This window comes from Pelobates fuscus, chromosome 1 (assembly GCF_036172605.1).
Source record: "Pelobates fuscus isolate aPelFus1 chromosome 1, aPelFus1.pri, whole genome shotgun sequence".
Taxonomy (NCBI): Eukaryota; Metazoa; Chordata; class Amphibia; order Anura; family Pelobatidae; genus Pelobates; species Pelobates fuscus.
The window spans coordinates 425,275,063-425,300,573 of record NC_086317.1 but is presented as its reverse complement, the minus strand read 5'-3'; the positions used below and the strand labels follow the sequence as shown (position 1 = coordinate 425,300,573).

The 25,511-nt window shown below is 44.9% G+C and overlaps 2 protein-coding genes across 2 annotated transcripts in view; both read left to right on the top strand.

Annotated features, from left to right (window-relative positions):
* The window catches only part of LOC134570900 (mitochondrial ornithine transporter 1-like), a 30,645-nt gene extending 21,273 nt beyond the window's left edge, over positions 1–9,372 (top strand). The window contains exon 6 of the mRNA XM_063428898.1: positions 8,256–9,372. Within this exon, the coding sequence (XP_063284968.1) occupies positions 8,256–8,377 (122 nt within the window). The 3' untranslated portion in view covers positions 8,378–9,372. The remainder of the gene's footprint in view (positions 1–8,255) is intronic.
* Positions 1–25,511, top strand: part of LOC134570919 (mitochondrial ornithine transporter 1-like) — a 184,756-nt gene that overhangs the window by 121,233 nt on the left and 38,012 nt on the right. The window lies entirely within an intron of this gene.

The following is a 25,511-nucleotide window of genomic DNA, read 5'->3' as shown; positions in this document are numbered from 1 at the left end:
AAATTGGAGAAATGTAGTTTCGATCAATCCCAAGTAAATTTCCTCGGTTATGTGATCTCTGGGGAGGGATTTAAGATGGACCCAGATAAACTCCAGTCCATTCTGGATTGGCCTCTACCCAAGGGTCTCAAGGCCGTTCAGAGATTTATTGGGTTCTCCAATTACTATAGGCGCTTTATTAAGGGTTATTCTTCTATTATTGCGCCCATCACCAATATGACCAAACAGGGGGTTGATACTAAGAATTGGTCCACGGAAGCTCTCCTTGCTTTCAAAACTCTCAAGGAGCTTTTTGCTTCCGCCCCAATTTTAGTTCACCCTAATACCACTCTTCCCTTCCTACTTGAGGTAGACGCCTCGGAGACTGGCGTAGGTGCTATCCTATCCCAAAGGCTAGGTGTGGATAAACCATTACATCCATGTGGATTTTTTTCTAAAAAATTGTCTGGTGCTGAGAGCAGATATGACATTGGTGACAGAGAACTACTAGCTGTTATCAAGGCTTTAAAGGAATGGAGACATTTATTGGAAGGGACATTACATCCTGTTACTATTTTAACGGATCACAAGAACTTGTCCTATATTGGAGAGGCCAAGCGATTGTCTTCCAGGCAAGCTCGTTGGTCGTTATTCCTCACCCATTTCAACTACGTTCTTACTTATAGGCCTGGTTCAAAGAATTCTAAAGCCGATGCTCTATCTCGCCAATATGAACCTTTGGCTTCTTCCGAACCGGTTCTGTCCTCTATAGTACCCCAATGCTATATTATTGCTAACACAAGTCTCAAAATCCATTCTCCGTTGCTTGCCCAGATCTTGAACTTACAGCATCTGGCACCTGGACAGACTCCTGAGGGAAGAAAATTTGTTCCTCCTGAACTCCAACTGGAGCTCTTACAGTGTTTCCACGAAAGCAAGGTGGCTGGTCATCCTGGCATTCGCAAGACTTATTCCCTGATCTCCAAGGATTTCTGGTGGCCTTCCTTACGAAAGGATATTAAGGAGTTCGTCGGAGCTTGCGAGACTTGTACCAGGACTAAACAGCCTCACGCATCTCCTTGTGGTTTGTTGCTCCCCTTGGACATTCCTGAAAAACCATGGTCCTGTTTGGCCATGGACTTTATTGTGGATTTACCTGCTTCCAAGAGACAGACTGTTATTCTCACGGTGGTGGATAGGTTCACTAAGATGGCTCATTTTGTGCCGTTGCCTAAACTCCCCACGTCTCCTGAATTGGCGGAGATTTTTGCGAGAGAAGTTTTTCGCTTACATGGGATACCTTCTGAAATCGTTTCTGATAGAGGCTCTCAATTTGTCTCACGATTCTGGAGATCCTTCTGTTCTCAATTAGGTATCAAATTGAACTTTTCCTCTGCATATCACCCTCAGTCTAACGGAGCCGCTGAGCGTACTAATCAAAAGATCGAACAATATCTGCGTTGCTTTGTTTCCGAACACCAGGATGATTGGGTCGGTTTGATTCCTTGGGCAGAGTTCGCACACAATAATCTCGTGTGTGATTCTACTCGTTCCAGCCCCTTCTTCATGAACTATGGCTTTCATCCCTCCATTTTTCCTTCGGTCTCTTCTTCCCAAGGAGTACCGTCGGTTGATGATCATGTCGCCAATCTGAAGAAGTTGTGGGATCAGACTCGTCAAATTCTTCTGCATAATTCTATGTTGTTCAAAAAACACGCTGATAAACACAGAAGGGCGGCTCCAGTTTTTGTTCCTGGGGACAGAGTATGGCTGAGTACTAAGAACATTCGTTTAAAAGTTCCCTCTATGAAATTTGCGCCTCGGTACATAGGTCCTTACAGAGTTTTGTCTCGTATCAACCCGGTTGCGTATCGCCTAGCTCTGCCGTCGGCCTTACGCATTCCCAACTCCTTTCATGTGTCTTTGCTGAAACCACTGATTTGCAACAGATTCTCCTCTACGGTTTCCTCACCTCGTTCGGTTCAGGTGGACGGTCAGGAGGAGTACGAGGTCAACTCCATTATCAATTCCCGATTTTCCCGGGGAAGATTACAGTATCTGGTCAACTGGAAGGGATATGGTCCCGAGGAGAGGAGCTGGGTACCTCAGGAGGACGTCCATGCTCCTCGTCTCCGCAGGGCGTTTCACTCCCGCTTCCCATCTCGTCCCGGTTCCTTCCGCCCGGTGGGCGTATCTGAGAGGGGGGGTACTGTCAGGGCACCTGAGGTCTCTACCTTTGAGAAGGGTAGAGACTTAGTTGTTTATCCGTCTAGACACGCCATATCTCCCGTTCCTCGCGGTCCATCCAGTCATTCTAACGCTGGCCGCAAGGGATCCGCTTCCTTTTCTAACATGACGCCCGATACGTGACGTCTTGACGCTATCCCGAGCGACCTGCCAATCTATTGGCTTTATCCAATCAGCACCCAGCTGAGGCGTGTCTACTCTCCGGACTCAGGGTATTTAAGCTTGCTTCTCTCGTCAGCTCATTGCCCTGTCGTGGTTCTAGCTTGTCTAGTCACTCAGTGCTCTTGTATTCTAGTATTCTCTTTGGTTTTGACCCGGCTTGTTGTACTATTCTGCTTATCTCTGTTATCCCTCTGACCCGGCTTGTCTCTCGCTTACCTGTCTTCTCGTTCCCTCGACCTCGGCTTGCCTCTGACTATTCTCTGTTATTCTATGTACGTTAGTCCGGCCATTCTAAGGCCCGGTATACGTACCTTTCTACTGTTTGTACTCTGTGTGTTGGATCCCTGTCCCGATCCTGACACCCCCCACGGCGCTTCCCGGCACTATTTTCAGCACCGGCGGCCGGACCTACTTTCGGCCGCGCGGCGATTTCATTTTACTTTCGTTTTCGCCGCTCGCGAGCAGCGCGCATGCGCGGTAGCTCGCGGCGGCCATTTTATTGGTTTCTGGTCGCCGGTTATGGCGGCGGCCATCTTATGATCCGTTTATCGTGCTTTGGTTCATTCTTGCACGCTGATTTCGATCCTCTCATCTCTCCAGGCGGGTACAGTGTCTTCCTAACCTTTTATTCTTTGGAGCTACCCTCCATCTCCCTGTACCTTCCCATCTTGTACCTGGGTTAATCAATCCTAGTACTCTAGTTCACCTTTTAGCTTCATTTGTTATTTTCTCACTTGCATTCATCCTGCTACCATGCAATCTGGGGATAAACTCCCTGGCAATCTTAGCCCCTCTATGGCCAATGCTATCCCTGACCCCATAGTTGACCCTGGGGTCATGGGCTCGGAAGAATTTCAATGCCTCCTGGACACCACCATGTCCAACTCTATTTCTAAGGCCATATCATCAGCCATGGGAGCTATGTCCTCTACCATCTCAGACTCCATCGCACAAGCGCTCAGGCAGGTCCAGCCCCACACTACCCCTGCCTTGACTCATACCCCCCCTGAGGGGACCTTGTCAGGACGCAAGGCTTCAGGCAAACGCAAGCACTCACAAGACCCCCCCCCCATGCAGGTTGACCCTGCTCTGATTGACACGCCTCAGGCTGTCCATGATGGCGCGCAACAACCGCGCAATAGAGCTTCTGGGCGAGCTACGGCTACCAGAGACTGGAAACGGGCAAGAGCCCGAGATATACTGTCTGATTCAGACGAGGAGGGGGAAGAGGGGTCTGACGTCCCGTACTCTGATCCGTACGAGGACGAGCTCTCAGAGGGCGAAGGCCTGCAGGGTAAACAATTCCCCTTGGCGCCAACACGTACCTCGGCGCACTCAGAGGCGCCCGAGGCAGAGCCTACAGGCGACCCTAAAGAGGTTCCGCTATTTGACCCTGACAACTTGAGACACCCACGCTCTGCTGAGTGGGAACCACCCGTACACATCGCCCAATACCTGGCCCTCAGGGTACGCAAGTCCCTCTCTCAGGAGGGCCGTAATAAGTTGAGAGCGGAATGCCCCCGACCCATTATACCTGATGCTGTGGCAAAAACCCCAGAAGTGGACCCCCAATTAGTCCAGTTTCTAGCCAAAACCGGCTGGAAACCTAGAAGGGGATTGGACTATTCCCTCCGTAATTGTCAGGACAAGTTCCTAGACACCCTGGGTCCCGTCACTAAACTGTATGAACTGCTGGAAGCAGCTCAGTCGGGTGAGGCACCATTAGACTTTGAGGTGGCATTTGGCTGGCTCCAACGCCTGGTCTGCATGATTGGCAACGCCAATACTGCCATGTCAACGGAGCGCAGGAAGGCTATCCTGATGAAAATTGAGCCCAAACTGGCGAGCATGGCCTCCACTGAGCCAGGGGCCGCGGCTAAGGGTCTATTATTCGGCGAATCATTCGTCAAAGACCTAGGCTCCTATGTCAAAACCTTCACGGCTCTGGATAAAGCCCAATCATCCATAAAAAGGGTCTTCCACCAAAAGGTTTTCGGTGGGGCCGGTAGAGGTAGGAGCCGTCTACCCGGCCGCAATCCCCGAGGTTTCTCCAGACCGGGCAGAGGCTCCTTCAACACACAGAGGCAAAGCCAGGAACGTTCATATACACCATTCTTCCCCTCTCGAGGAAGAGCTTGGAATGCCCGCGGCGGCAGAGGTACAACCCCAGGAAAACGCCCTTATGGTGAGTACGATTTTTCCCCATTTTTCCCATATAAATGTGGGGGGCAGGTTGGCTTTGTTCACACAGACTTGGGCCACAATCACATCCGACAGCTGGGTGTTACAGACTGTAGAGGGTTACCACCTAGAACTGACGGGTCTTCCCTTTCAGGAATCCCCTCCACGGGTACCACACATGCCACAGTCACACCGCGACCTCATCTCCGCAGAGATCGAGGTCCTTCACAACAAAAATGCCATAGAGGAAATCCCTCTAGATACCCCAGGTTTTGTAAGCAACCTGTTTTTAGTACCAAAGAAAGGCGGGGGTGTCCACCCGGTTATCAACCTAAGACCCCTCAATGCCTTTATCCGATACCATCATTTCAAAATGGAGGGCATTCACTGCCTCCGAGACCTCCTTCTCCCAGGAGACTGGATGGTGAAACTCGATCTGCAAGATGCGTATCTCACGATCCCGATAACTCCTACACACAAGAACCTATTACAATTCCAATGGGACACAAGGAAGTGGCGCTTCCGCTGCCTTCCCTTTGGTCTATCCTCCGCCCCCTGGGGCTTTACGAAAGTATTGAAACCAGTGGTTACATTCCTCAGATTACACGGAATTCGTCTCATCATCTACCTAGACGATATCCTCATACTGTAACGAGATCCCTTCTACTATCACATCTGTCGTGGACTCTGCACCTCCTACAGAACCTAGGCTTCCTAGTGAATTGGGAGAAATCGGTACTACAACCATCTCAGCAGATGGAATTCCTGGGATTCCGAGTCGATTCGGTACAACAAATTCTATGTCTCCCTGCGGACAAGATGTCCAGCATCAAGAAAGAGATCAGGAAGATAAGACACCGTCCAAATATCTCCCTGAGACAACTAGCCCGAATAATCGGATTACTAGCGGCCTCCATACAGGCGATCTTCCCGGGACCACTCCACTATCGGGCGTTACAACGCCTGAAAGCTTATTGCCTACGGAACGGGCAGTCGTACGAGTCCAACATCACTCTAGACGAGGAATCCAAGGAGGAGTTGGACTGGTGGTTGACCCACATGGAAGCATGGAACGGACGAGCGATCTTCGGTTCCACTCCGGATATAATAATAGAGTCGGATGCGAGCTTACATGGCTGGGGCGCGCGCTGCGGCTCCATCTCCACAGGAGGCAGATGGTCAGTAGACGAATCCTTCCTCCACATAAACTCACTGGAACTACTGGCAGCCTCATTTGCCATACGCAGCCTCACTCCCAGGAGCGTCTCTTGCTCAATCCTCCTCAAGTTGGACAATATCTCGGCGGTCAGGTACATAAACCATCTGGGAGGTACCAAATCACGCATCCTGGCGGTTTTAGCTCGAGACTTCTGGCATTACTGCTTACAAAACAATGTGTCGGTGACCGCGGAGCACATACCAGGCCTAGACAATTACGCCGCGGACTGGAACTCCAGATACCTGAGGGATCTGGGGGATTGGAGACTTCAACCGAAGGTCTTTTCCAAGATCGCACGGCTATGGGGTCCATTTAGTGTGGATCTCTTTGCATCCAGACTGAACACACAACTTCCTCAATTTTTCAGCTGTCGACCGGATCCGGAAGCCTTGGCAACAGATGCCTTTCTTCAAGACTGGACCGGGGGACGAGCATACGCCTTTCCCCCGTTCAACCTGATTGCTCGGACTCTGGCGTACATCCGACGGTTCAAAGCAACAGTAGTTTTGATAACACCATGCTGGAGATCTCAACCCTGGTTCCCTCACCTTCTGGAAATGGCAATCGATTTCCCACATCTACTGCCGGATCACACGTCCCTGTTAACCAATCCGGATGGGGAGAACCACGACCTGATAGAACGGGGAATACTCCGTCTCATGGCATGGCTCCTTTCAGGGGACCCTGGGAAATCACGGAAGTTTCGAGAACAACTACCCAACTCTTGGCGAACGCATGGGCACCAGGAACTCGGCGCACATATGCTGTGGCATGGAGAGTTTGGTCCGATTGGTGCCTGGAAAAATCAGTGGATCCCATATCAGCTCATGTGAAGACAGTACTAGACTTTCTCACTCATTTATTCGAATCGGGCAAGGCGTTCCGTACAGTCAACATCTACAGATCGGCTATCTCGGCTGGTCACGATAATGTAGACGGAAGTCCTCTCGGACAGAACCCCCTGATCTGTCGCCTGCTCAAAGGCATACGTTTTGCACGGCCTCCAAAATCCAGATACGGGTCCTTTTGGGATGTCAACATTGTGTTCAAATTCTTAGAAGAGTGGCCCGACAACTCGGCACTATCACTTAAACATTTGTCTGCTAAATTGCTCATGATTTTATGCTTACTATCCTGTAAACGAGTATCGGATGTACGAGCCTTAGACTGGCAAGCCCGCACATTCACCCCGGAGGGGGTGTCATTTGATATTTCACGAAGAACTAAATCAGCGACTAAGCATGTTTTCTATCCACGCCTCCCGAACCAACAGAAGCTGTGCCCAGTACTGTGCTTGAAAGAATACGAATCCCGTACTTCTTCCCTCCGACCACCAAACGAAGGCCCATTGTTTATTTCTCTGAAGAGACCGCACCTCCCGGTATCTACACCTACGCTTGCCCGTTGGGCCAAGTGGTTATTAGCTTCAGCAGGGATAGACGTAACAGTTTTCTCGGCCCACTCGGTGAGAGGCGCTATGGCTTCTAAAGCATCGACGATAGGATGTCGATTAGAGGATATCCTGAAGGCCGCAGACTGGTCTACGGAATCCACATTCCGGAATTTCTACTTTAAACCAATCCAACATTTTTCGGAAAGAGTTATTGCTCAGCTTTGAAAGAGCATAATAGGAGCCTCCGTGTCTTTAATAAAATTCCTAGATTTTACTATTAACATGACGTAAAGTCATGATTTTATTAAAGACACGGAGGCGAGTATTATTCCCTTCCCGCCCTCCCTGGGTGGAGGGATTGGATTTAGCAAGGATATCGACCTCAAGCGGATGTAACCGTAAGTTCAAACTGCCTTTTGCAGGTTTTCCTACATCCTTCAGGTAAGTGGCTCTACGTGCTACTGTGGACATAATCTGATAGATATTTAGGTTTGACGACATGACTATAATGCTGTACACATTAGTTATAACTGTTGTGGGGGTATATGATACAACCAGTCATCAACCGAATATTACCATATTTTCTCCTTTCATTTTAGCCTGAATTATACTGTCATGGTGTTGAAGTACCGTTACTAAGTTCTACAGTCCATCATCAAAGAATGGAATTTTGACTACCGCCCACTGTTCCTGTTCGGGCCAAGTTTATCGTTCAGTTATGGATCTGGTCTTCGGATCGCAGAAGAAAGAGGAAGAAACAGGAAGTGCTACACCTTATATACTAAGGGGGTGGATACCCAGGATAGCACTGTCAATATGCTTATGTTATTTGTTCTTTTTTATCTCTTTTGCATATATCTCTCTTCGCTGCTGAGGGAGAATTAAAGAAAGAGAAGCATAATACTCGCCTCCGTGTCTTTAATAAAATCATGACTTTACGTCATGTTAATAGTAAAATCTAGGAATTATACAGCAGAATTGACTGAAATGAATCTCATATCTCATCCTTCAATTTTTGTACATTTTACATGGACTTGTGGCAACTGTCTAAATAACACGTTTCTTATTTTGCAGGTGTGTTAGCCCTATACTCCGGGTTGACGCCTACCTTAATCCGAGCCTTCCCAGCAAATGGAGCCCTCTTCGTAGCATATGAATACAGCAGGAAACTGATGATGAAACAATTTGATGAATAATAAAGTTCTGTCTCTTACCAAAGACTTCTAAGGTTCCAAATTACCGGCCAAACCAGGAGAGAGGATCTGTTATCAACAATGAAACTCACCTCTGTATGTCAGCCATCTTGAGTGCAGTGCACTTTCATTTGATATATCTGGATATTAGTGTGCCTAGGCCATTGCCATACCGCAGTGCCACACCTCCCTTCTTCAAGCAGGCTGAGTGGTGTTTAGTTCCACTCACTACCCTGCCACCTCTTTCTTCAATCCTAAGCGATTGGCCCACTCCTGATTGTGTGGTAACCACTACCACAGCATTTTACACAGTTTCCTTTGGCTTACTGCCATTAATTTTCTCAGGTCAATAATTGCTAAAATAGCTGTCACTGTCACTAGTGATTACCGACTGTGCTACAAAACAAAACATTTGATGATTGGTAACTAACGGCTGCTAAAAGTTTTAACATCTCCCACAGAGATTAACAATGGCCGCTTAAAGCTAATTGACACCTACTTTCTATGATAAATGGTAAAAATGACCATCTGTTGCTAACTAACTAAAAATTATTACACCAGCCTACAGTTAGCAATAGTAAACTTTCAATACATCTTATAATTAAAAAGAAATAAAGTTCTATAGCTGAAGGGACATGCTAGGCACCAAAACAACTTAATCCCCCAATGTCACCATATTACACTGGCCAGCATGCACACACCTAGGTAGACAGGAAATTATGTAGATGGACAGGTGCGTATTATCGGTCCTTAGAGATAGTCAGACTTATCGCTGATAGTAAAGTAACCAAGACCTGTAGGACAGGTATGAGAAAAGTCAGATGCAAGCCAAGGTCTGGGGCAACAGAAGGCAGTGAGTACGAGTAAACAAGCCAGTTTCTATCAATACAGATAGGACAATATTCAAAGGCAAGCCAAAGTCAAATAACCAGGAATAAATACAAGAAAAATAACACTCTCAGATTCACTAAAAGGGAAACCATGACAGGGCAAAGCTAGGTCAGTGAAGACGATTTAAATAGCCATAGGGAACAATTGATTGGTCTGCCCCATTCCTGCAAATAGTACATGGAAAAGATGTTGTAAGAATGACGCAGGTGGGCCTTCATCAAAAGTGACATAGGGGTGACATGAACTTAAACTATACTTTAGAAACTCTGCAGTACAGATTACTGACATCTGTGTGCCCTCCATTTTTTCTATTTTGCCTTAAAATTGAGTGTGGTATCTTCTATAAAGACCATTGAAGACCAAAGCCTATCTATAATCATGATATATGTAGTTTTCAATAAAAAACAAACAAAACAAAAAACAGTGAAGTCAGATGTATGCAAATACAAAGACAACTTGCTAAGATGATAGCAGGTGAGGTGTGCATTCACTGATCAACCCTTTTATAGGATCCTAGTGCAATTGCTATGGCAATAAATTGCAAAGCCTTTTGGAGAGCCTTTTTTTTTATGTATGTCCAGTGTTCAAAGTGGCAAAGTAGCAAACAGATATTAAAAACAGAGTTAAACCAAGATACCAGTCAGTATTTTAAGCTGCAAACATCTACCATCTGTTGTTATTAACAATGCTTAACTGCTGCTTTTAAACAGCAGGCAGAGAAAAGAGCTGTGTCAGCAGGTACAAAGAAGAATGATAGTGTAAAAAAATAAACACTGCAAATGTAACAGTCTTGAATTATTCCTACAAAATAGCATCCTACAGTGATTTATGTGTAGCCAACACTCCCAAAGTATGAATTCTAAACAGCTATTTCTGGCAGTGCCAATTTGATTGTTGATGTTGAGGGATTGTGCACCCAACATAATATGCCATGTGCAGTTTTACAGTCTGTTATTACCAATGTTCTCTTAGAAATGCCTTGTTTTACAAAGGTAATTAGGCCCTTGACCATATCTGTGAGCAATGGGTGTGCCAGGTGTAATCACCTTAATACAGAGCTAAGTTGTCCTGTCCTTATTGTCCCTGTTTAGGTCTCTGTGGGTGAAGTTGGGTTAGCTTTTTATGGTTTTCAATAGAAACATTGACCCTGTGTCTACATGCATCACTGTATACAGAGAACTATCACTTGAGCAAAAATGTGTATTTTGTACCTTATTTTATAATTAGCATTTTTAAGCAAAGTTTATCAGAATGTAAACCCTTATTCAATGTGCAGTGCATGGTTGTGCCCCTGAACAACTCTTCTAAATAACTGGAATTTCATAATGTATAATATTTTACTGAGTGGACATTATTTCATTATTTCATTTTTTTATTTTTATTTTTGCATACATTTTACTTTGGATTTAGCCTAGTGCATATTCAAGTTTAGCAAATATCCCTGTTTTAGTCCACTTAAAAAAAATGGTTTCTTCACTTAATTGTATTAAGAAATTGAAACCCAACTGCAATGTTTAGTTTAAGGCCACAATAACTGAGAAAAGTTTTGTTGCAGCTTGTTCAAATTTTGCAATTTTAATTCAGTCTTTTGGTTTTGGTGGAAAATGATAATAATCAAAACCAGAGGTGCCCAAAAGGTAGAACCCCAGATGTTGAAAAACTACAGCTTCCCTGATGCTTTGTCATTTTAGCAGGCTTCCCCAAGCTCCGGCCATCCAGATGTTGCTGAACTACAACTCCCATGATTCTATAAATGAAAGATAAGGTAAGAATCATGGAAGATGTAGTTCAGCAACATCTGGATGGCCGGAGTTTGGGGAAGCCTGTTCTAAAGCATTCTAATGTAGTTTTACAACATCTGGGGATCTACCACCTGGGCACCCTGATCTAAACCATATTTCTTTGTAGATGTTGGGGTTATGGCCATTGCTAACTGGTCCCACTGTCAGGCCCTAGAGTAGGGGTGCCCAGAATATAATTGTCGACTCCTCAATAATAAATTGTGATCTACTTTAAAAAAACAACAAGTTGTTGTGTGTTTTACGTATGCCCCGAATGTTATGTAAAATCATGACTATATTTAAGGTTCAGAATGCAATGCATATTTAAATTTGAATGTGAGCTCTTATTATTAGGGTAGACGTTTCTCCAGCATGCATTGCAATGATGATACCAGCCATCCTCCAACTTCCCTCTAGCTATTCTTCTCAATTCCCTCATTTTGTGCCCCCACAGTTAATTAGCTCTCCCCATCCTCACATCTCTGGCCTCCATAGCCAGTTCTCCTCATCGTGTGCCACCATTGCCAGCCAGCCCTCCACATGCCAACATTACCAATCCTTATTCCCACTCCAACTGTGCAAGATGTGTCCATTCCCATATTTAATGCTACCACATCTAGTACAAGTACTTGCAATGGGAGGCCCGTGATAGGCTAATGCAGAAAAATGAAGGGTTTCTATCGCATGAAGAAGTTAAAGGTACTAGTAATTCCAAAGTGTATTTTACCTCTTCGGTTCAACTGTGCGCTATTTTCTAACGTGTAACAGCCTTATGGGCAAAACTACATACTGTGGCTTTCAGTATTGTTAATGAATGAACAATTTATGTTTTGAAGCACATCAAGCATTACGTAACTCGCTGAGCGGTTTGTCTGTCATGCTGTCCCGATACAATGTGGCTGCTTTGTAGAAAATATTTCTAACACATATAGAACAGATATTCCAGTTCTATATTGCTTGTGGTATGTAGCTGTCTTTCTGCCTGTCTATCTATAAGATACATTACAGTAAAGAGTGTATGGTGTAAAATAATGTCATTGTCATTGAGGGTTTCTGGGTTTCTGGAGATATTCCCCAATACATGGTTCAGTGCATTATGTATCTTTTATATTATATGATTTTTGTTTTATAAAAATAAGGTCAGTGCTAGGTTTAGGGCTGGGGTTCTTTAGTCTTGGGGCAGCACCGGGATATGATACAATCTGCCTGAGTTTTGGAGATTGGTGGAGTTACACTTTCAGGCAGCAGGTTCTGTTTGTGAATTATATCCTTAAAGGGACTCTATAGTCAACATATAAAAGCAAGAAAGACAGGTCCCCCAGCCTTCCTTTTTGCTTTTATATGATCTTACATTTAATAAAAAAAAAAAATTCGAGGCGTTTTTATATTAAAAACTTACCTCCGTTCCAGCGCCGAGCTCCCAGCCATGCCGCGCCCCCTTTTTCGTCAAAATGACGAAATCGCGGGGCCCAATAGGACGCTTCTCTGAGGGCGGCACTACAACCATTTTATCTAATTGAATTATAGTGCCTGGAGTCGCCTGGCACCTTCCCTCCATTCAGTATTAAACCAGTTTCGAGCATTATGGCTAAGGCAGAGATTACACTCTTCTCTAGCCATATCGATTTACACAGGCAAGGGGGGGCTGAAAGCAACTGACACTCTCAGCCAATCACAACTGCCCATTGCTGCTCAGGCTAATGTTCCGTTTTAGCCCAGGCAGTACAGAGGAGATAGACTGAAAGGGGCTCTTTTTTAGCATTAAACCATTAAGAACGGTTTAACACTGAATGGAAGGACAGTGCCAGGGGATTTCAGACACTATAACCACTTTGATGAGATTAAGTAATTACAGTGCATAAAGCGTCCCTTAATTCAAACCCTCTGGTAGTGCAATTCTCAGCAATCTTGGGCAATCCAAAACACGTATGTCCTGGTACTGCCTGGAGTTTACAGATCCCTACTAGCACCATACCATGCACAGTGTGGTGTCACAAACTGTGCATCATGTGGTTTGAAAATGTTCTGCTTGTATTCATTAAACTCAGTCACTCCAAAATGATTGCTGTATCAGAACATTCTGTCAGCACGTGGATGATTCCAAAGTCCGGTTTGATGAGTTGGTCAAAAGTCCAGTGTTGTGATTTCCACAGTAAGGTACACATTTGGATAAAAGCAGTTGTGTAAGGACACAGAGTAGTTTGAAAACACAGTTTCTAAAAAACAAAATCGTTACAACAAAATGGGGCATGCTTGGACAATATTAGACTTGTGCAAAAACTTATTTTCTCCATAAACAAATCGATTCTAAAGAAGTAAAATCCTTTTAATCCACAACTGAAATAATCGATGGATTCACAAAATAATTTTTTCCTGAATTAATAATTTAATTCAGCTGTGGAGTAATGAGGCTGTCACCCACCAATAAAAATTATCATTTCAGAAAATAAAAAATGTATAAGATAATTTGTAATTTTACATAAAACAAACAAAATAAAGAAAAAAAAATCATTTACTGAAATTCTAACCCAGTTAAAAGATATTATAAGACGCCGTAGGGGAATGTTGTATTTTTTATTTCTCCTGCCCTTGACAAAAGTTAGAGTTTTTTTTAAAAGGCTCTTTCTATGGAGGGTCTTGCGGAATCTTCTGTAAACATCAGTGTAGTGCTCCCTCGCGTGTGAGAGAGTACAGTGCTGACGTTGGCTTCTGGCACGTGAAACATGAGGAGCTGAAGTAGACCTTGAGGAAGAAGATGGCGGTGCCTACGCGAGACAGGTTCAAGTAGGTAAAAACTACCTTCCCCTGCCCACCATGGTCTCCGGAACACAAGCAGAGCCACGTGGGGCAGAGCCCCTTTAAAAGGATTTTGAATCATAAGAATAATTCCATTCATGGGCGAAACAATCTTTTTTCAAGTCTACCAATTATCAGCAATGTTCAAATAGGTTTCTTAGTCCACTTAAAGGAACACTCCCATCTCCATAACCTAAAATGACACCATAGGCACCCAGGATACTGCATCTCTGGGTGCCTGTAGTGGTCTGGTCTTGGTGTACTGTCACTGTAAAACACTTTTCATAGAGAACATGACATGAGCACAATAAGTGAGTTTAAATGCCCCATAAAAAGGATTTGATGCAATGCTTTTTTTTTTTTTAAATCTTGATTTATTCCAAGGCAGAACATTACATTGAAAGCATAACACATCAAGACATTGCAATATATTGTTACATTGTGTATGACAGATCCCTATCATATTTGTAATAGCAGTAGGCTAACACTCCTTGCAAACCTTTACTTCACCAATGCATCCTGGAGTGTGACTATCATACAGTACAATGCTGATTCCCTGTCCTCCCTGGTATATTTTTAACTTATAACTTAGAAGGAAAATCATAAAAAAACATAAAGAAGCTAAAATTACCATACAGATATTTCTTTTATCGATAGGACATGCCCTATCCTTCCCCATGCGTTCATGTGCGGATCCTAGAAATCTTTTTCTTAATCTCTTTCAAAGTTCTATCCGTTTGCTCCTGTGAGCACATGTCCATATCCTTTCTTGGTGCAAGTTGTTTACATATTGCATGGTTTTGTTATAACAATTGTGAGTAGTTCTCACAGTAAAAAGGAAGAAAGGAAAAGAGAAGTAAGAGGGGTAAGTATGAATGTAGGAAGTGAGAGAATTGGGAAAGGAAAAGGGAGGGTGGTTCGGGGGGAGTCAGGCCAACCCATGTCTAATCGATCCAATCCCATCCAAGGGAGTCTCATTTGTGTGTACATCAAGCACTTGCTGCGCTGGCTACCCAAGGGCCCCACATTTTTTCCAACTTTTTCGTCATACCCCTAACCCGGGCTGTTAGGTCATCCATGAGATAATTATCTTTAATTTTCCGGATCACCACAGCAATTTCTGGAGCCTCTCTTCGCTGCCATGCCTGTGCCATAACTCTCCTAGCTGCTAGATTCACCTTATGCAATAGGGTCAGTTCCGCTTTTGTCCAGTTCTCTATAGATCTGGCTAGCAAGAATACCCATGGGTCTAGCTTAACCTCTCTCTCAAATATTTCTCGCAACAACTGTGCAATTTGGCGCCAAAAAACTTTTGAGCATTCCCACCACATGTGAACATATGTGCCCTTGAGACCGCACCCCCGCCAGCATAGGTCTGTAGTAGTTTGGTTCATACGGCTTAACTTTACCGGAGTAGCATACCATCGAAATAGCGTCTTATAGGATTGTTCCTGCAGCGAGACACACATAGAGGACTGCGCGGCCGCCTCCCATATTTCCTGCCACTCCACTCCCTCCAGTGTCTCTCCCAATGATTCAATGCTTTTCTATGGGGAAGGCCTAATGCATGTGCATGGCTTAAGTAGGTGTTATGCTGCTTAAAAGTTTGACAGAATTAGCTTACTGAGAATTGCCTATTGGTTGTGCCATTTGTTGTGTTAAAGTTTCACATATTTCATTTTATTCTAATTTACATGCTTTGCCAGACACACAAAATTAATTAACCCATAATACCAAGTGAATAGGATTTTGAGAGCATTAAATAGTATTTTGTGTGTTTTGAGTTTGTTCATTAAGTTGGCAAGTCTACGGGTTCAACGGGTTCTAGACAAGTTAATTTTCTTTAAGAAAAGAAAGAAAGTACTTAGCGCTCACGGAAAGAATAAGATGTTACCTTATACATACAATATTTCAGGTAATCACATTAACAGGTTTCTTGTAACCTATATATAAATAAATGAAACACACATAGTGTAACCTGGATATACAATATTAAAGTGAGAAAAAAGATTTTCTTCAAACTCACAATTTTCAGAGCCTTTTTACAAGTTGGCTCTGAACTTTTAGCGCTTATCGTCTCCGCCTTGAGACATATAGTATGGATCTTTCAGGTAGGTCCGCAGGAACTGATGAAATTGCAGCAGACTCCAAAGTATATTTAAAAAATGATTTATTTAAACAAATAGTTTCAAATAAAAGATGTATATATATACACAAATAAAAAGCAAATATAGCACAACGCGTTTCAACCATAACAGGTCTTTTTCAAGTGCATCTGTCTTAACAAGTGAATAGAAAATGCTTATATACCTTAGAGGGAAACAGGGAACAAAGTGGATAATTGATAACACATATGTGGACAAACCCACCCACTTCCATATAAGGTCATAGCCGGAAGTGCCACGCCACTCAAAATATGGCCGCACCTCTGGCCATGCACTACTCCCTCCAGACCTCCCCAATATGTCCGCCAAGTCCTTCCCCTATTTTTCGTCGGGACCGTCCTGTCCATTCCTCCTGTCCAAAACTCTTTTCTAAAAGACTCTTAAATATTACCATAAAAATATTATAAAATGCCATCAATTTCAAAATCAATATTGAGACCCAGAGGTAATAAAGTGCGCAATTCGAATATCCATTTAACCTTTTGGGTACTCAATTTTTTTGGGAGATCTTCACCTCTCCAATGAGATTCAACTTTCTCTATAGCGTAAAAATGTAGAAGTTTAGGGTTTGAGCCATGTTTCTCTAAAAAAAATTTTGATACACTGTGGTTTGTGAATCCTTTTTGAATATTTCTAACGTGTTCCCCTATTCGAACTTTAAGTGGCCCTGATGTCTTGCCTACGTATTGAAGGCCACATGGGCACGTTAGAAGATATATAACATTATTAGAATGACATGTAACCATTGATTTAATTTTAAATTCTTTATTAGTACTAAAAGATTTAAAAGTGGTTAAATTTTTTTCAATAATATTTGTTTTTTTACACGCATTACACATCTCACAGTGATAAAAACCTTGTTGGTTTTTCGACCATTTTGTTAAAAAGTTACTATTGTCCGGAGACACTTTATCCAAGAAACTACTTGCTAAAATGAGTTTAACATTTTTTGCACCTCTAAAAACAAATTTGGGTTTAGAACCTAAAAATTCCTGTATTTCTTCATCTTGACTTAAGATACTCCAATTCTTGTTTATAATTCTTTTAATATCGCCTACATTACTTGAGTAATTAAAAATGAGGGGAATCTGACTTACACGGACCAGTGGGAGAGGGACCTGGGCGAGACCCTTGAGGGGGTTGAATGGCAGGAGATCTGGGAAGCCAACAAAAATACATCAATATGCGTGACGCTTCAGGAACAGGCGTGGAAAACCATGTTCCGGTGGTATACCACCCCAGTGAAACTATTAAGAATGCATAAAATAACCACTGATGACTGCTGGAGGGGGTGCGGTAATAGAGGAACGTACATTCACATGTGGTGGGAATGCCCGACCGTGCAAAGATTTTGGAAATCGGTAGAGAACTTAGTGTAACGGATCTTATCTAGATCACCGGCTCTGGACCCGTGGGTATACCTCCTGAATAGATCAGTGGAGGGGTGGACTAGGAGGGAGCAAAAATTACTGCACAAAATCACTCTAAGTGCACGTAGAACGATAGCGACAGCGTGGTTGACGCCTGAGGGACCAAGATTTACAGAGGTATGTTCTAAGGTTAGGGATAGTAGATTAATGGATGATCTCACAACCAGGGTGAAAGGCACCACAGCAGCGTTCCAAAAAATGTGGGAACCCTGGGATAACAGCCCAATGGGACAGGGAGGTGAATGAGAGGAGCCCTATGGGAAGCTAGATGGCAGGATAGGCAGTCGCTATAGAAACTGCCTATGGGAAGGCAACGTAGTTACTAACGATATAATCCGGGACGCCCATATCTCCCGCCGCATGCTGCAGGGGCCCCTTTTTTCCTTTTATATGTCTATAATTTCCATTCTTTCTCTTCTTTTTCTCTCCCCATGCTTTACATGGGAGCGAACGTGTGGCGAACACAACACGATAAGAGACAGGGTGGCAAAAGCTCTGTAGACGTAGAAAATGATTGGAGGCACGATAACGGAAAGGCAAATACAGTCGGTCGTAGCAACATATCGTGTATCTCCACTGGCTGACTGTAGAAAAGAGATGAGTAAACATAGATTGGGTACTGACCTACCCACCGTATACTGATGTTCCATTGATCGACTTGTATCACAGGCTCTTGCTTACACCGGAATGTTATAACGTTTGTCCTGTTGTTTACGCAGACTATATTGCACTGAAAAATACCAAATTCATATAACTTACAAATTCTTGGTGAGTAGCTAAATAGGCCTATTGTCAGATGTGCTTGCAGTTACATGTATAGTATAGGCAACTGTATATCTACATTCATCTATGATGTAACATACTGGGCTTTTGCATAAGCCGTAATTGCACACTTTTTACATGCTACCTTTGTCAAGATGGAAAAATTCAGAAATTATAAAAAAAAATAAAAAAATGTATGCATAACTGATGTGCCACATTATTGTACTAATATAAATATGCGAAACGAGCCTGCTAACGCTGTTGTGGCGACACAGGCACTGTTGTACTCACCTGCATACCTAAAAATAAAGAATTAAAAAATAAATAAATAAGGGGAATTTGTTGCTTCTCACTGTCTACACCAGGGTTTTCTCTCTTTTTATATTTTAGGAGAGGAGATCTTTCTAAGGATGTTATTTCCCCACGAAATCCCCGAACCAAAATTTTCATCATGAGAGATCTTTTCCAAGTAGAGGGAGATATGAGGGAAAGAAACCAGACAGAATAAATATTAGAGACAAAGAAAGAATAGAGAACCCCAAATACAACTACTCCGAAGAATAGGCCCTACAATGTAGTAAGGCATAGAAATCAAGAGAGTTGGAGGAAGAGTCCACAAAGAAATAACACTACTAAAAGAAGGAACAGTTTTGAAATACCTCTAGAAAACAGATGTGAACCACTAAGAGGAGGTAAGGAAGAGCCTAATAATACTTTTTTAGAAAAAAGACAAAGATGGACAAATCACCCAAAAAGTACCCCCCAAAAAAGATACAGAACAATAGAAGAGGAAAATGAGGAGGGAGAAATTATGTTGGGAGCAAGGAGAAAACGTGTAACGACATAGAGGTTTGTAACTTATCAGAAAAGGTTTTAACTGATATACAAATTAAAGTTATAACCAAAGGTTTTAAATTTGCACCAAGTTGTTCTTTAAACAAATTTGAAACATTTATTGATATTAATCTTTTTAGTCGTAAATTATGTCTTAAAATTCTTTTTAAAAGAAAAACTCTAGAACCTAATGGTAATTTAATATCGCTTGAAAATGAGGACAACTTAGAGATTGTCCATACAGATTTAAAAAAGAAATCCAATTTTTATCCGGCATTCCTTAAATCCGACTCAATAAAAGTCTTTGAGCGGGCATGCCTGGATGAAATATACAAGATAAAACCCTTGTCAAAATATAATCTAAATTTAACATTGAAGAGAAAAGAAATCTATTTTTTTTCATAAATCTTTATTGTGTAAAGGTGATAGCTTGACATGGAACATGTTTTTGCAATAACAATATCAGGCGTAAGTTTCATATGAGGTAATCAACTTTACATCTGAACAATGAATTTGTGGGTAAACACAGTTACAGCTTAACTTTCCACCCGTGTGGGTGTTTTGTTTTTTTTTTTTTTGAATGTCCATACGTGAGAGAAAAGTTTATAGGTGATAATATCACAGTGAACGATGTAGTCGGAGATTTAAAGGTAAGGGTGTAGCACATGGTCGGCAACAAACAATATTTCGATCAGACCTGCAGGAGCAAGAAAGATTAATTCCATCATGCAAATGTGATACATAGCGTAGGGGGATCTACTAGTAGTTCCACGTTTGACGAGTGAGATGGGCCTGGTGTCCGTAACATTTATCCTGACATTGCCCACCAAAGACAAGCTATAACGTTAGAGTTCGTGAGAGTGGCTTTAACCTAGATATCTCAAATCTCAACCAGACCGCCCTATCTGGGGCAGTGGATATCATTACCCCTAGCCAGTCAGCAGAGCATAGGGGTATCCCCCTCGTCTAAGGTCAGTAGTTAGATACGGTTCATATGGCCACGTCCTCTCCAGAGGCTTTTCTGTCTTGGGTCTGTCAGTGCTCTAACGTAGTGGTTCGGGGATGCGAACAGGAGCTATGTGAGAGTTAGGTTCGGCAATGTGTTGTTCCACTGTATCTTAGTCCCCCCAGCCTTAAACTCTGTGCGAATCAATGATGCATGTGTTATGTAGGTTATCATCTCCTTCTTCTCTAATGTGTAAATGTGTCAAAAGAAGTAAGAAAGCTACGGTAGAGAAGGCTATGTCATCTTTACTATGTTGCAGGTGGACCAGACTATAAGCTCTATTGCCTATGCTTGGGGTAGTTGGTGTGGGGGGGGAAGAGGTGGAAAAAAGAGGGGGGGGGAGGTATGGGAAAGGGGGGGGAAGGGGGAGGGGAAGGGGGGTAGGGGGAAAGAGAGGTGAAGGGACCGTGGTCGGCCATGGCGGTTGTATAGGTTACTGTATATGGTGTAATGGTCAGTTTGTAACTTGAGATTTAGGAAATATGCGTTGGGGGTGTGTAGTAGTGGCTCAATGCCTCGTGTGCAGTAGGTAAGGAATCGGTAGTGTGCGGTGGCTTATGGTGGTCTACGACCGTCCCCTCTGCTCCCGGATTCCCCCAGACCGGCACCCCACCGGTCTGACATATAAAGTTGCTGCGGGAAGATATTCAGGACGAGAAGGCAGTATGGGAGGGGAGGGTGGGTAAAGTTGATCACGATCCATCACGTGGTGCCCATCCCCGCAGACGCTCCCTCCGCTGCTCCGGTATTACCATCGTTTCGCCGGTATCGTGAGATATATTGGAACCATGGGAACCACATCTCTGCATGTTTAGTTCCTCGGTCCATCAGGGAGGCATGCGCCGCCTCAGCGGCCTGTATGTCTTCGACTCGTTGTATCCACTCCTCCTTAGTGGGTATCTCGGTTGTTTTCCAGTGTACCGGTATAGAAGCTTTAGCAGCATTCAGAAGGTGCCGGAGTATCGATTTCTTATATACCGGGATAGGTTGCGTCGAAATATGGAGTAACGCTAGTCCTGCACTCCAGTCTGTGATGTCCCCCAGGATGGACGTTATCTCGTCTCTTATCATTGTCCAATATATGGTGATGTCTCGGCATGACCACCAGATGTGGGCCATAGTGCCCCTGTCCGTATTGCAACGCCAGCAGGTGGGGGAGGCGGATGGGAAGATCTGGTGTAGCCTTGTCGGTGTTCTGTACCATGATGAGATCAACTTATAATTTACCTCTTGATAGTGCGAGCTCATAGAGCTCTTTTGTTGCCAGATAAGTGCTTTATTCCATTGAGGGGTTGAGAAGGTCATTCCCAGTTGTTCCTCCCATTGTCGCTGGAACGTACCGGCGGCGGGTATGTCGGCCGTTATAAGGTTCTGGTAGAGTACCGATATCGCATGTTCCAGGAGGTCGCCTCCGTCGCAAAGACTCTCGAACCAGGATAAATTCCGGAATAGGTGGTCCTTGTGGGGTATGGTGTTGAAATAGTGTGTCAATTGTATGTATCTTAAGACGGCGATGGGGGTCCTAGGTTCACCCTCCAGCAGCGAGTCCAGAGTGCGAAGTGTCCCAGGCCCCAGCACACTGTATATTGGTATATATGTCCCAGTGGTTGCGATAGGCCACGCGCCGGGCGGGAGCCCTCCCCCCACTGATATGTTGTATGTCAGGGGGGTCATCGGGCTAGGAGTGGGAGAGATGCGAGACTGGCCTCTCATGGTCCTCCAACTCTGGATCGTCTGCAGGACCGTCCCGTCCTCCCGGTGCTGCGAGACAGAACTCCCGTCGCCTCCCCAGATCTTAGCCTCGATTGTGGGGCCTATAAGGCCTCTGTCCAGCTCTACCCATTGTTTCCAAGTTGTGCTCGCGTGCCAGTCTAGAATACGCTGCAATACTGTGGCTTGGTAGTACTTCTTGAAGTCCGGTAGCGCCAGTCCCCCTCTATGTCTGGGTCGAGTAAGTATGTCATATCGCAGCCTGGATCTTCCGCCTCGCCACACATAGCGGATAACCGCCGATTTCAGGGGAGAGAAGAAGGTTGTCGGTAGTGCTACTGGGATGGTCTGCATTAGGTAGAGAAGTCTTGGGAGTATGTTCATTTTCAGAACAGCAATACGACCATGCCAGGAGACGTGCGGATACGACCATTTGGTCAGGTCAGCAACTATCTTTTGGGACATGGGTTGAAAGTTGAACCTGTATATGTCCGACGGGTCAGTGGGTATCCAGATGCCAAGGTACTTCATTTTATCATGACACCATCGGAACGTGAAGAGTGGTTTCAGTGAGTCGTATTCTGAAGAGGGTAGCGTGAGATTCAAGGCTTCGCATTTCGCAAGATTAAGCTTGAACCCTGATAGTTTCCCATATTTATCAATTTCAGAGAGGAGGCAAGGCAAGGTGGTTCTGGGGTTGCGAATAAAGAATAGCAGATCATCCGCATATGCAGCCACCTTATGACACTTCTCCTTCCATTCGTACCCCTGAATATCGGGATTCAAGCGGATCGACTGAAGTAGCGGTTCCAGCGTTATTGCGAACAGCAGGGGCGATAATGGGCACCCCTGGCGGGTGCCGTTATTGATTGCGAAGTCGGTTGTCGTGGCTCCGTTGACCCTGATCGCGGCCCTAGGTCTGCTATACAGCCCTGCTATCCAAGTGAGTAGCCTTTGTCCGCATCCCATCTGTCGAAGGGTCGCTATCATATAGGTCCAGTTAACGCGGTCGAACGCTTTTTCCGCGTCCGTCGACAACAGCATTAGGGGAGTTTTCGTTCGCCTTACGTGGTGTTGAATGGAGAAGAGTCGGAGAGTGCTATCTCTAGCTTCCCTGCCCGGGATAAAGCCAGTTTGGTCCACGTGTATCAAATTTGGGAGGAGTTGTTTCAATCTAGTGGCCAGAACTTTGGTGAATAGTTTAGCGTCTACATTAAGCAGTGAGATCGGGCGGTAGCTAGCGCAGGACAGCGGGTCTTTCCCTGGTTTTAATAGTACCGTGATGGTGGCCGCCAGTGATTCCATTCCAAAGTTACCCCCTTCCCCAGCTTCATTAATCGCCTTGGTCAGCCATGGAAGTAGGGTATTGGAGAACTTTTTATAATACCCGACCGAAAAGCCATCCGGTCCTGGGGCCTTGCCGGTTTTAGAAGATTTAAGAGCTGCTGCGAGTTCTTCAGTGCTAATCGGGGAGTCCAGTATCGTGGCCTCGTCTCGGTCAATCGTGTTCGCGATGGTGCCACGTAAGTATTCCAGGGTCCGCTCAGATTGTCGTGTCTGGGACTCCCTGTCCAGTGGTGATGGCAGGTTGTACAGGTTTTGGTAGTACATCCTGAATTCCTCCGCGATTTTTTGTGGGAGGGGTGACACTTCTCCCGTCGCGAGCCGTATCTTGTGTATCTGTCCGGGAGACGAAGGGCCCTTGAGGATTCTCGCCAAGTATTTGCCCCCTTTATTCGCGTGAGCGTAGTAGAAGCTTTTTGAACGCCGTAGCGTTCTGAGGTGCCTTTTCAGGATGAGATCTCTAAGGGTTCTTCTTTTTTCCATCAATTCGCCATATACTGCATTAAGATGGGTTCTTTTGTGTTGGCGTTCTAGGTGCGCTATAGATTGGTAAAGGTCGGTCATTTCCCGCATAGCTTCTCGTTTCTTGATCGTGGCAATGCGTATGAGTATTCCTCGGATGACACTTTTATGGGCTTCCCAGATAGTGATGGGGGACATCCCGGGGGTATTATTGTCTCTGAAGAATTGTTCCAGCTCCTCGGCGATTTGTGTTCTGGTACCTGGGTCCGACAGGAGAGTTTCGTTGAGTCGCCATGTCCACCTGGACGGTCGGAATAGTGGGGACTCTAACTCCATTATGACTGTACCATGGTCTGACCACGCAGCCGGCTCAATGACGGCTTTACGTAGCCTAGATAAGCCTTCTTGCGTAACAAATAAAAAGTCGATGCGGGAATATCTGTCATGTAAGGCTGAGTAATACGTATAGTCCTTGGACGTGGGATTCAGGGTTCTCCAGCAGTCGACCAGCCTCATGGAGCTCAGAGATTCTCGGATGGTTTTAATATGGCGTTGTGACAGGCAGCTATGTCCTGATGAGGAGTCTAGTGTCGGGTCTAAAGGAGCGTTAAAATCGCCTCCTACCAAGAGGATCCCTTCCGTAAAATCTTCCAGTTTGTGCAAGACATCGCGTAAAAAGGGTGCCTGTTTCCTGTTGGGGGCGTATATTGTCGCTAATGTGTACACTTTGTCGGTTATAACGCCCTTTAAGAAGAGGTATCGCCCTTGCGGGTCAGTTTCTCGTTCCAGTTCTCTAAATGATATCTCGGCCGCCACGACAATCGCAACTCCAGCCCTGTGGGCCGATGGGTGGTTGCAGAGGTAGGCATCAGGGTAATGCCTACTGTGTAATCTGGGCGCTGAGCCTTCCCTGAAGTGGGTTTCCTGGAGCATGGCAATCGAGATGTGTTGTTTCTTCAGTGCTCTTAGTAAATGCGACCTGCGTTCCGGGGCGTTTAAGCCTCTGCAATTTTGCGTGAGGACCCTCAGGGGTGTGCAGCGGTACGCCATGGCCCAATCACGATCTGTGCGGTTCGAGCGCCAGTCAGGTCTGGAGCCCACGGTATAGGTCCGTGTCAAGAAGACGGAGAAGGGAGAGGGAGGTAGGGAAGAGATGGGTTGGCCCGTGAGGCACCAAGAGCGTGGGGGAATCCTCAGGAGCTCGATGCGGCCGCTAACAGAGTCTATCAGTGGGTGTGACAAGTAGGGTTGGGAGGGTTCCAACCTCCAACAGTAACCGTGTGCAGTGTTCAAGTGCGCCTTGAATCAGGGGAAATTAATGGCAACCAGGTCCCTTGGGGGGGGGGGGGGGGGGGGGGGGGGGGTTGGCGAAGGGGGAGGAACTAGTGCTGCAACCAGCGCCGATAGGCACCAGACCTGGGACCCGCCCAGAGGTTGGAAAAGCCTACAGCCTGGCTGTGAAGCCTGGGCACTAGTGAAAGTGTGGGTAGCGTGATGCAAGGTCCGCACCAGATGTAGTGGTAGAGGAGATAGCAAGGAGTGTTAGAGATGTAGGGAATTTAAGGTCACCCGTCTCATCCCTCCTATCGAAACTGAGTGGTGAGCTTACTTATGCGTCAAGTGCAAATGGTCACATGTGTCATACAGAGGTTATATGCAGTATCTTATAAACTTTAAACATTACAATTATATGTCAAAACCAGACATATCAACTCTTTACGTGTATTATTAAATGCAAGATAGAAAACATAGAATGTTGAACAACAATCAATGAATATTCCAGGCTGAAGACTACCCATGAGTCGTGTATCGGGTCCCCTTAGGCTATGCGTTATCTAGTGGGTGTCATTGTCATTGTACCCCGTGTCCCCGAGCCCCTTTTAGCTGCATCAAATACGTGTTGTGTTTACTGCCCTGACTCCCCAGGCATATGGCCATCCCCCCCTACAACATAGT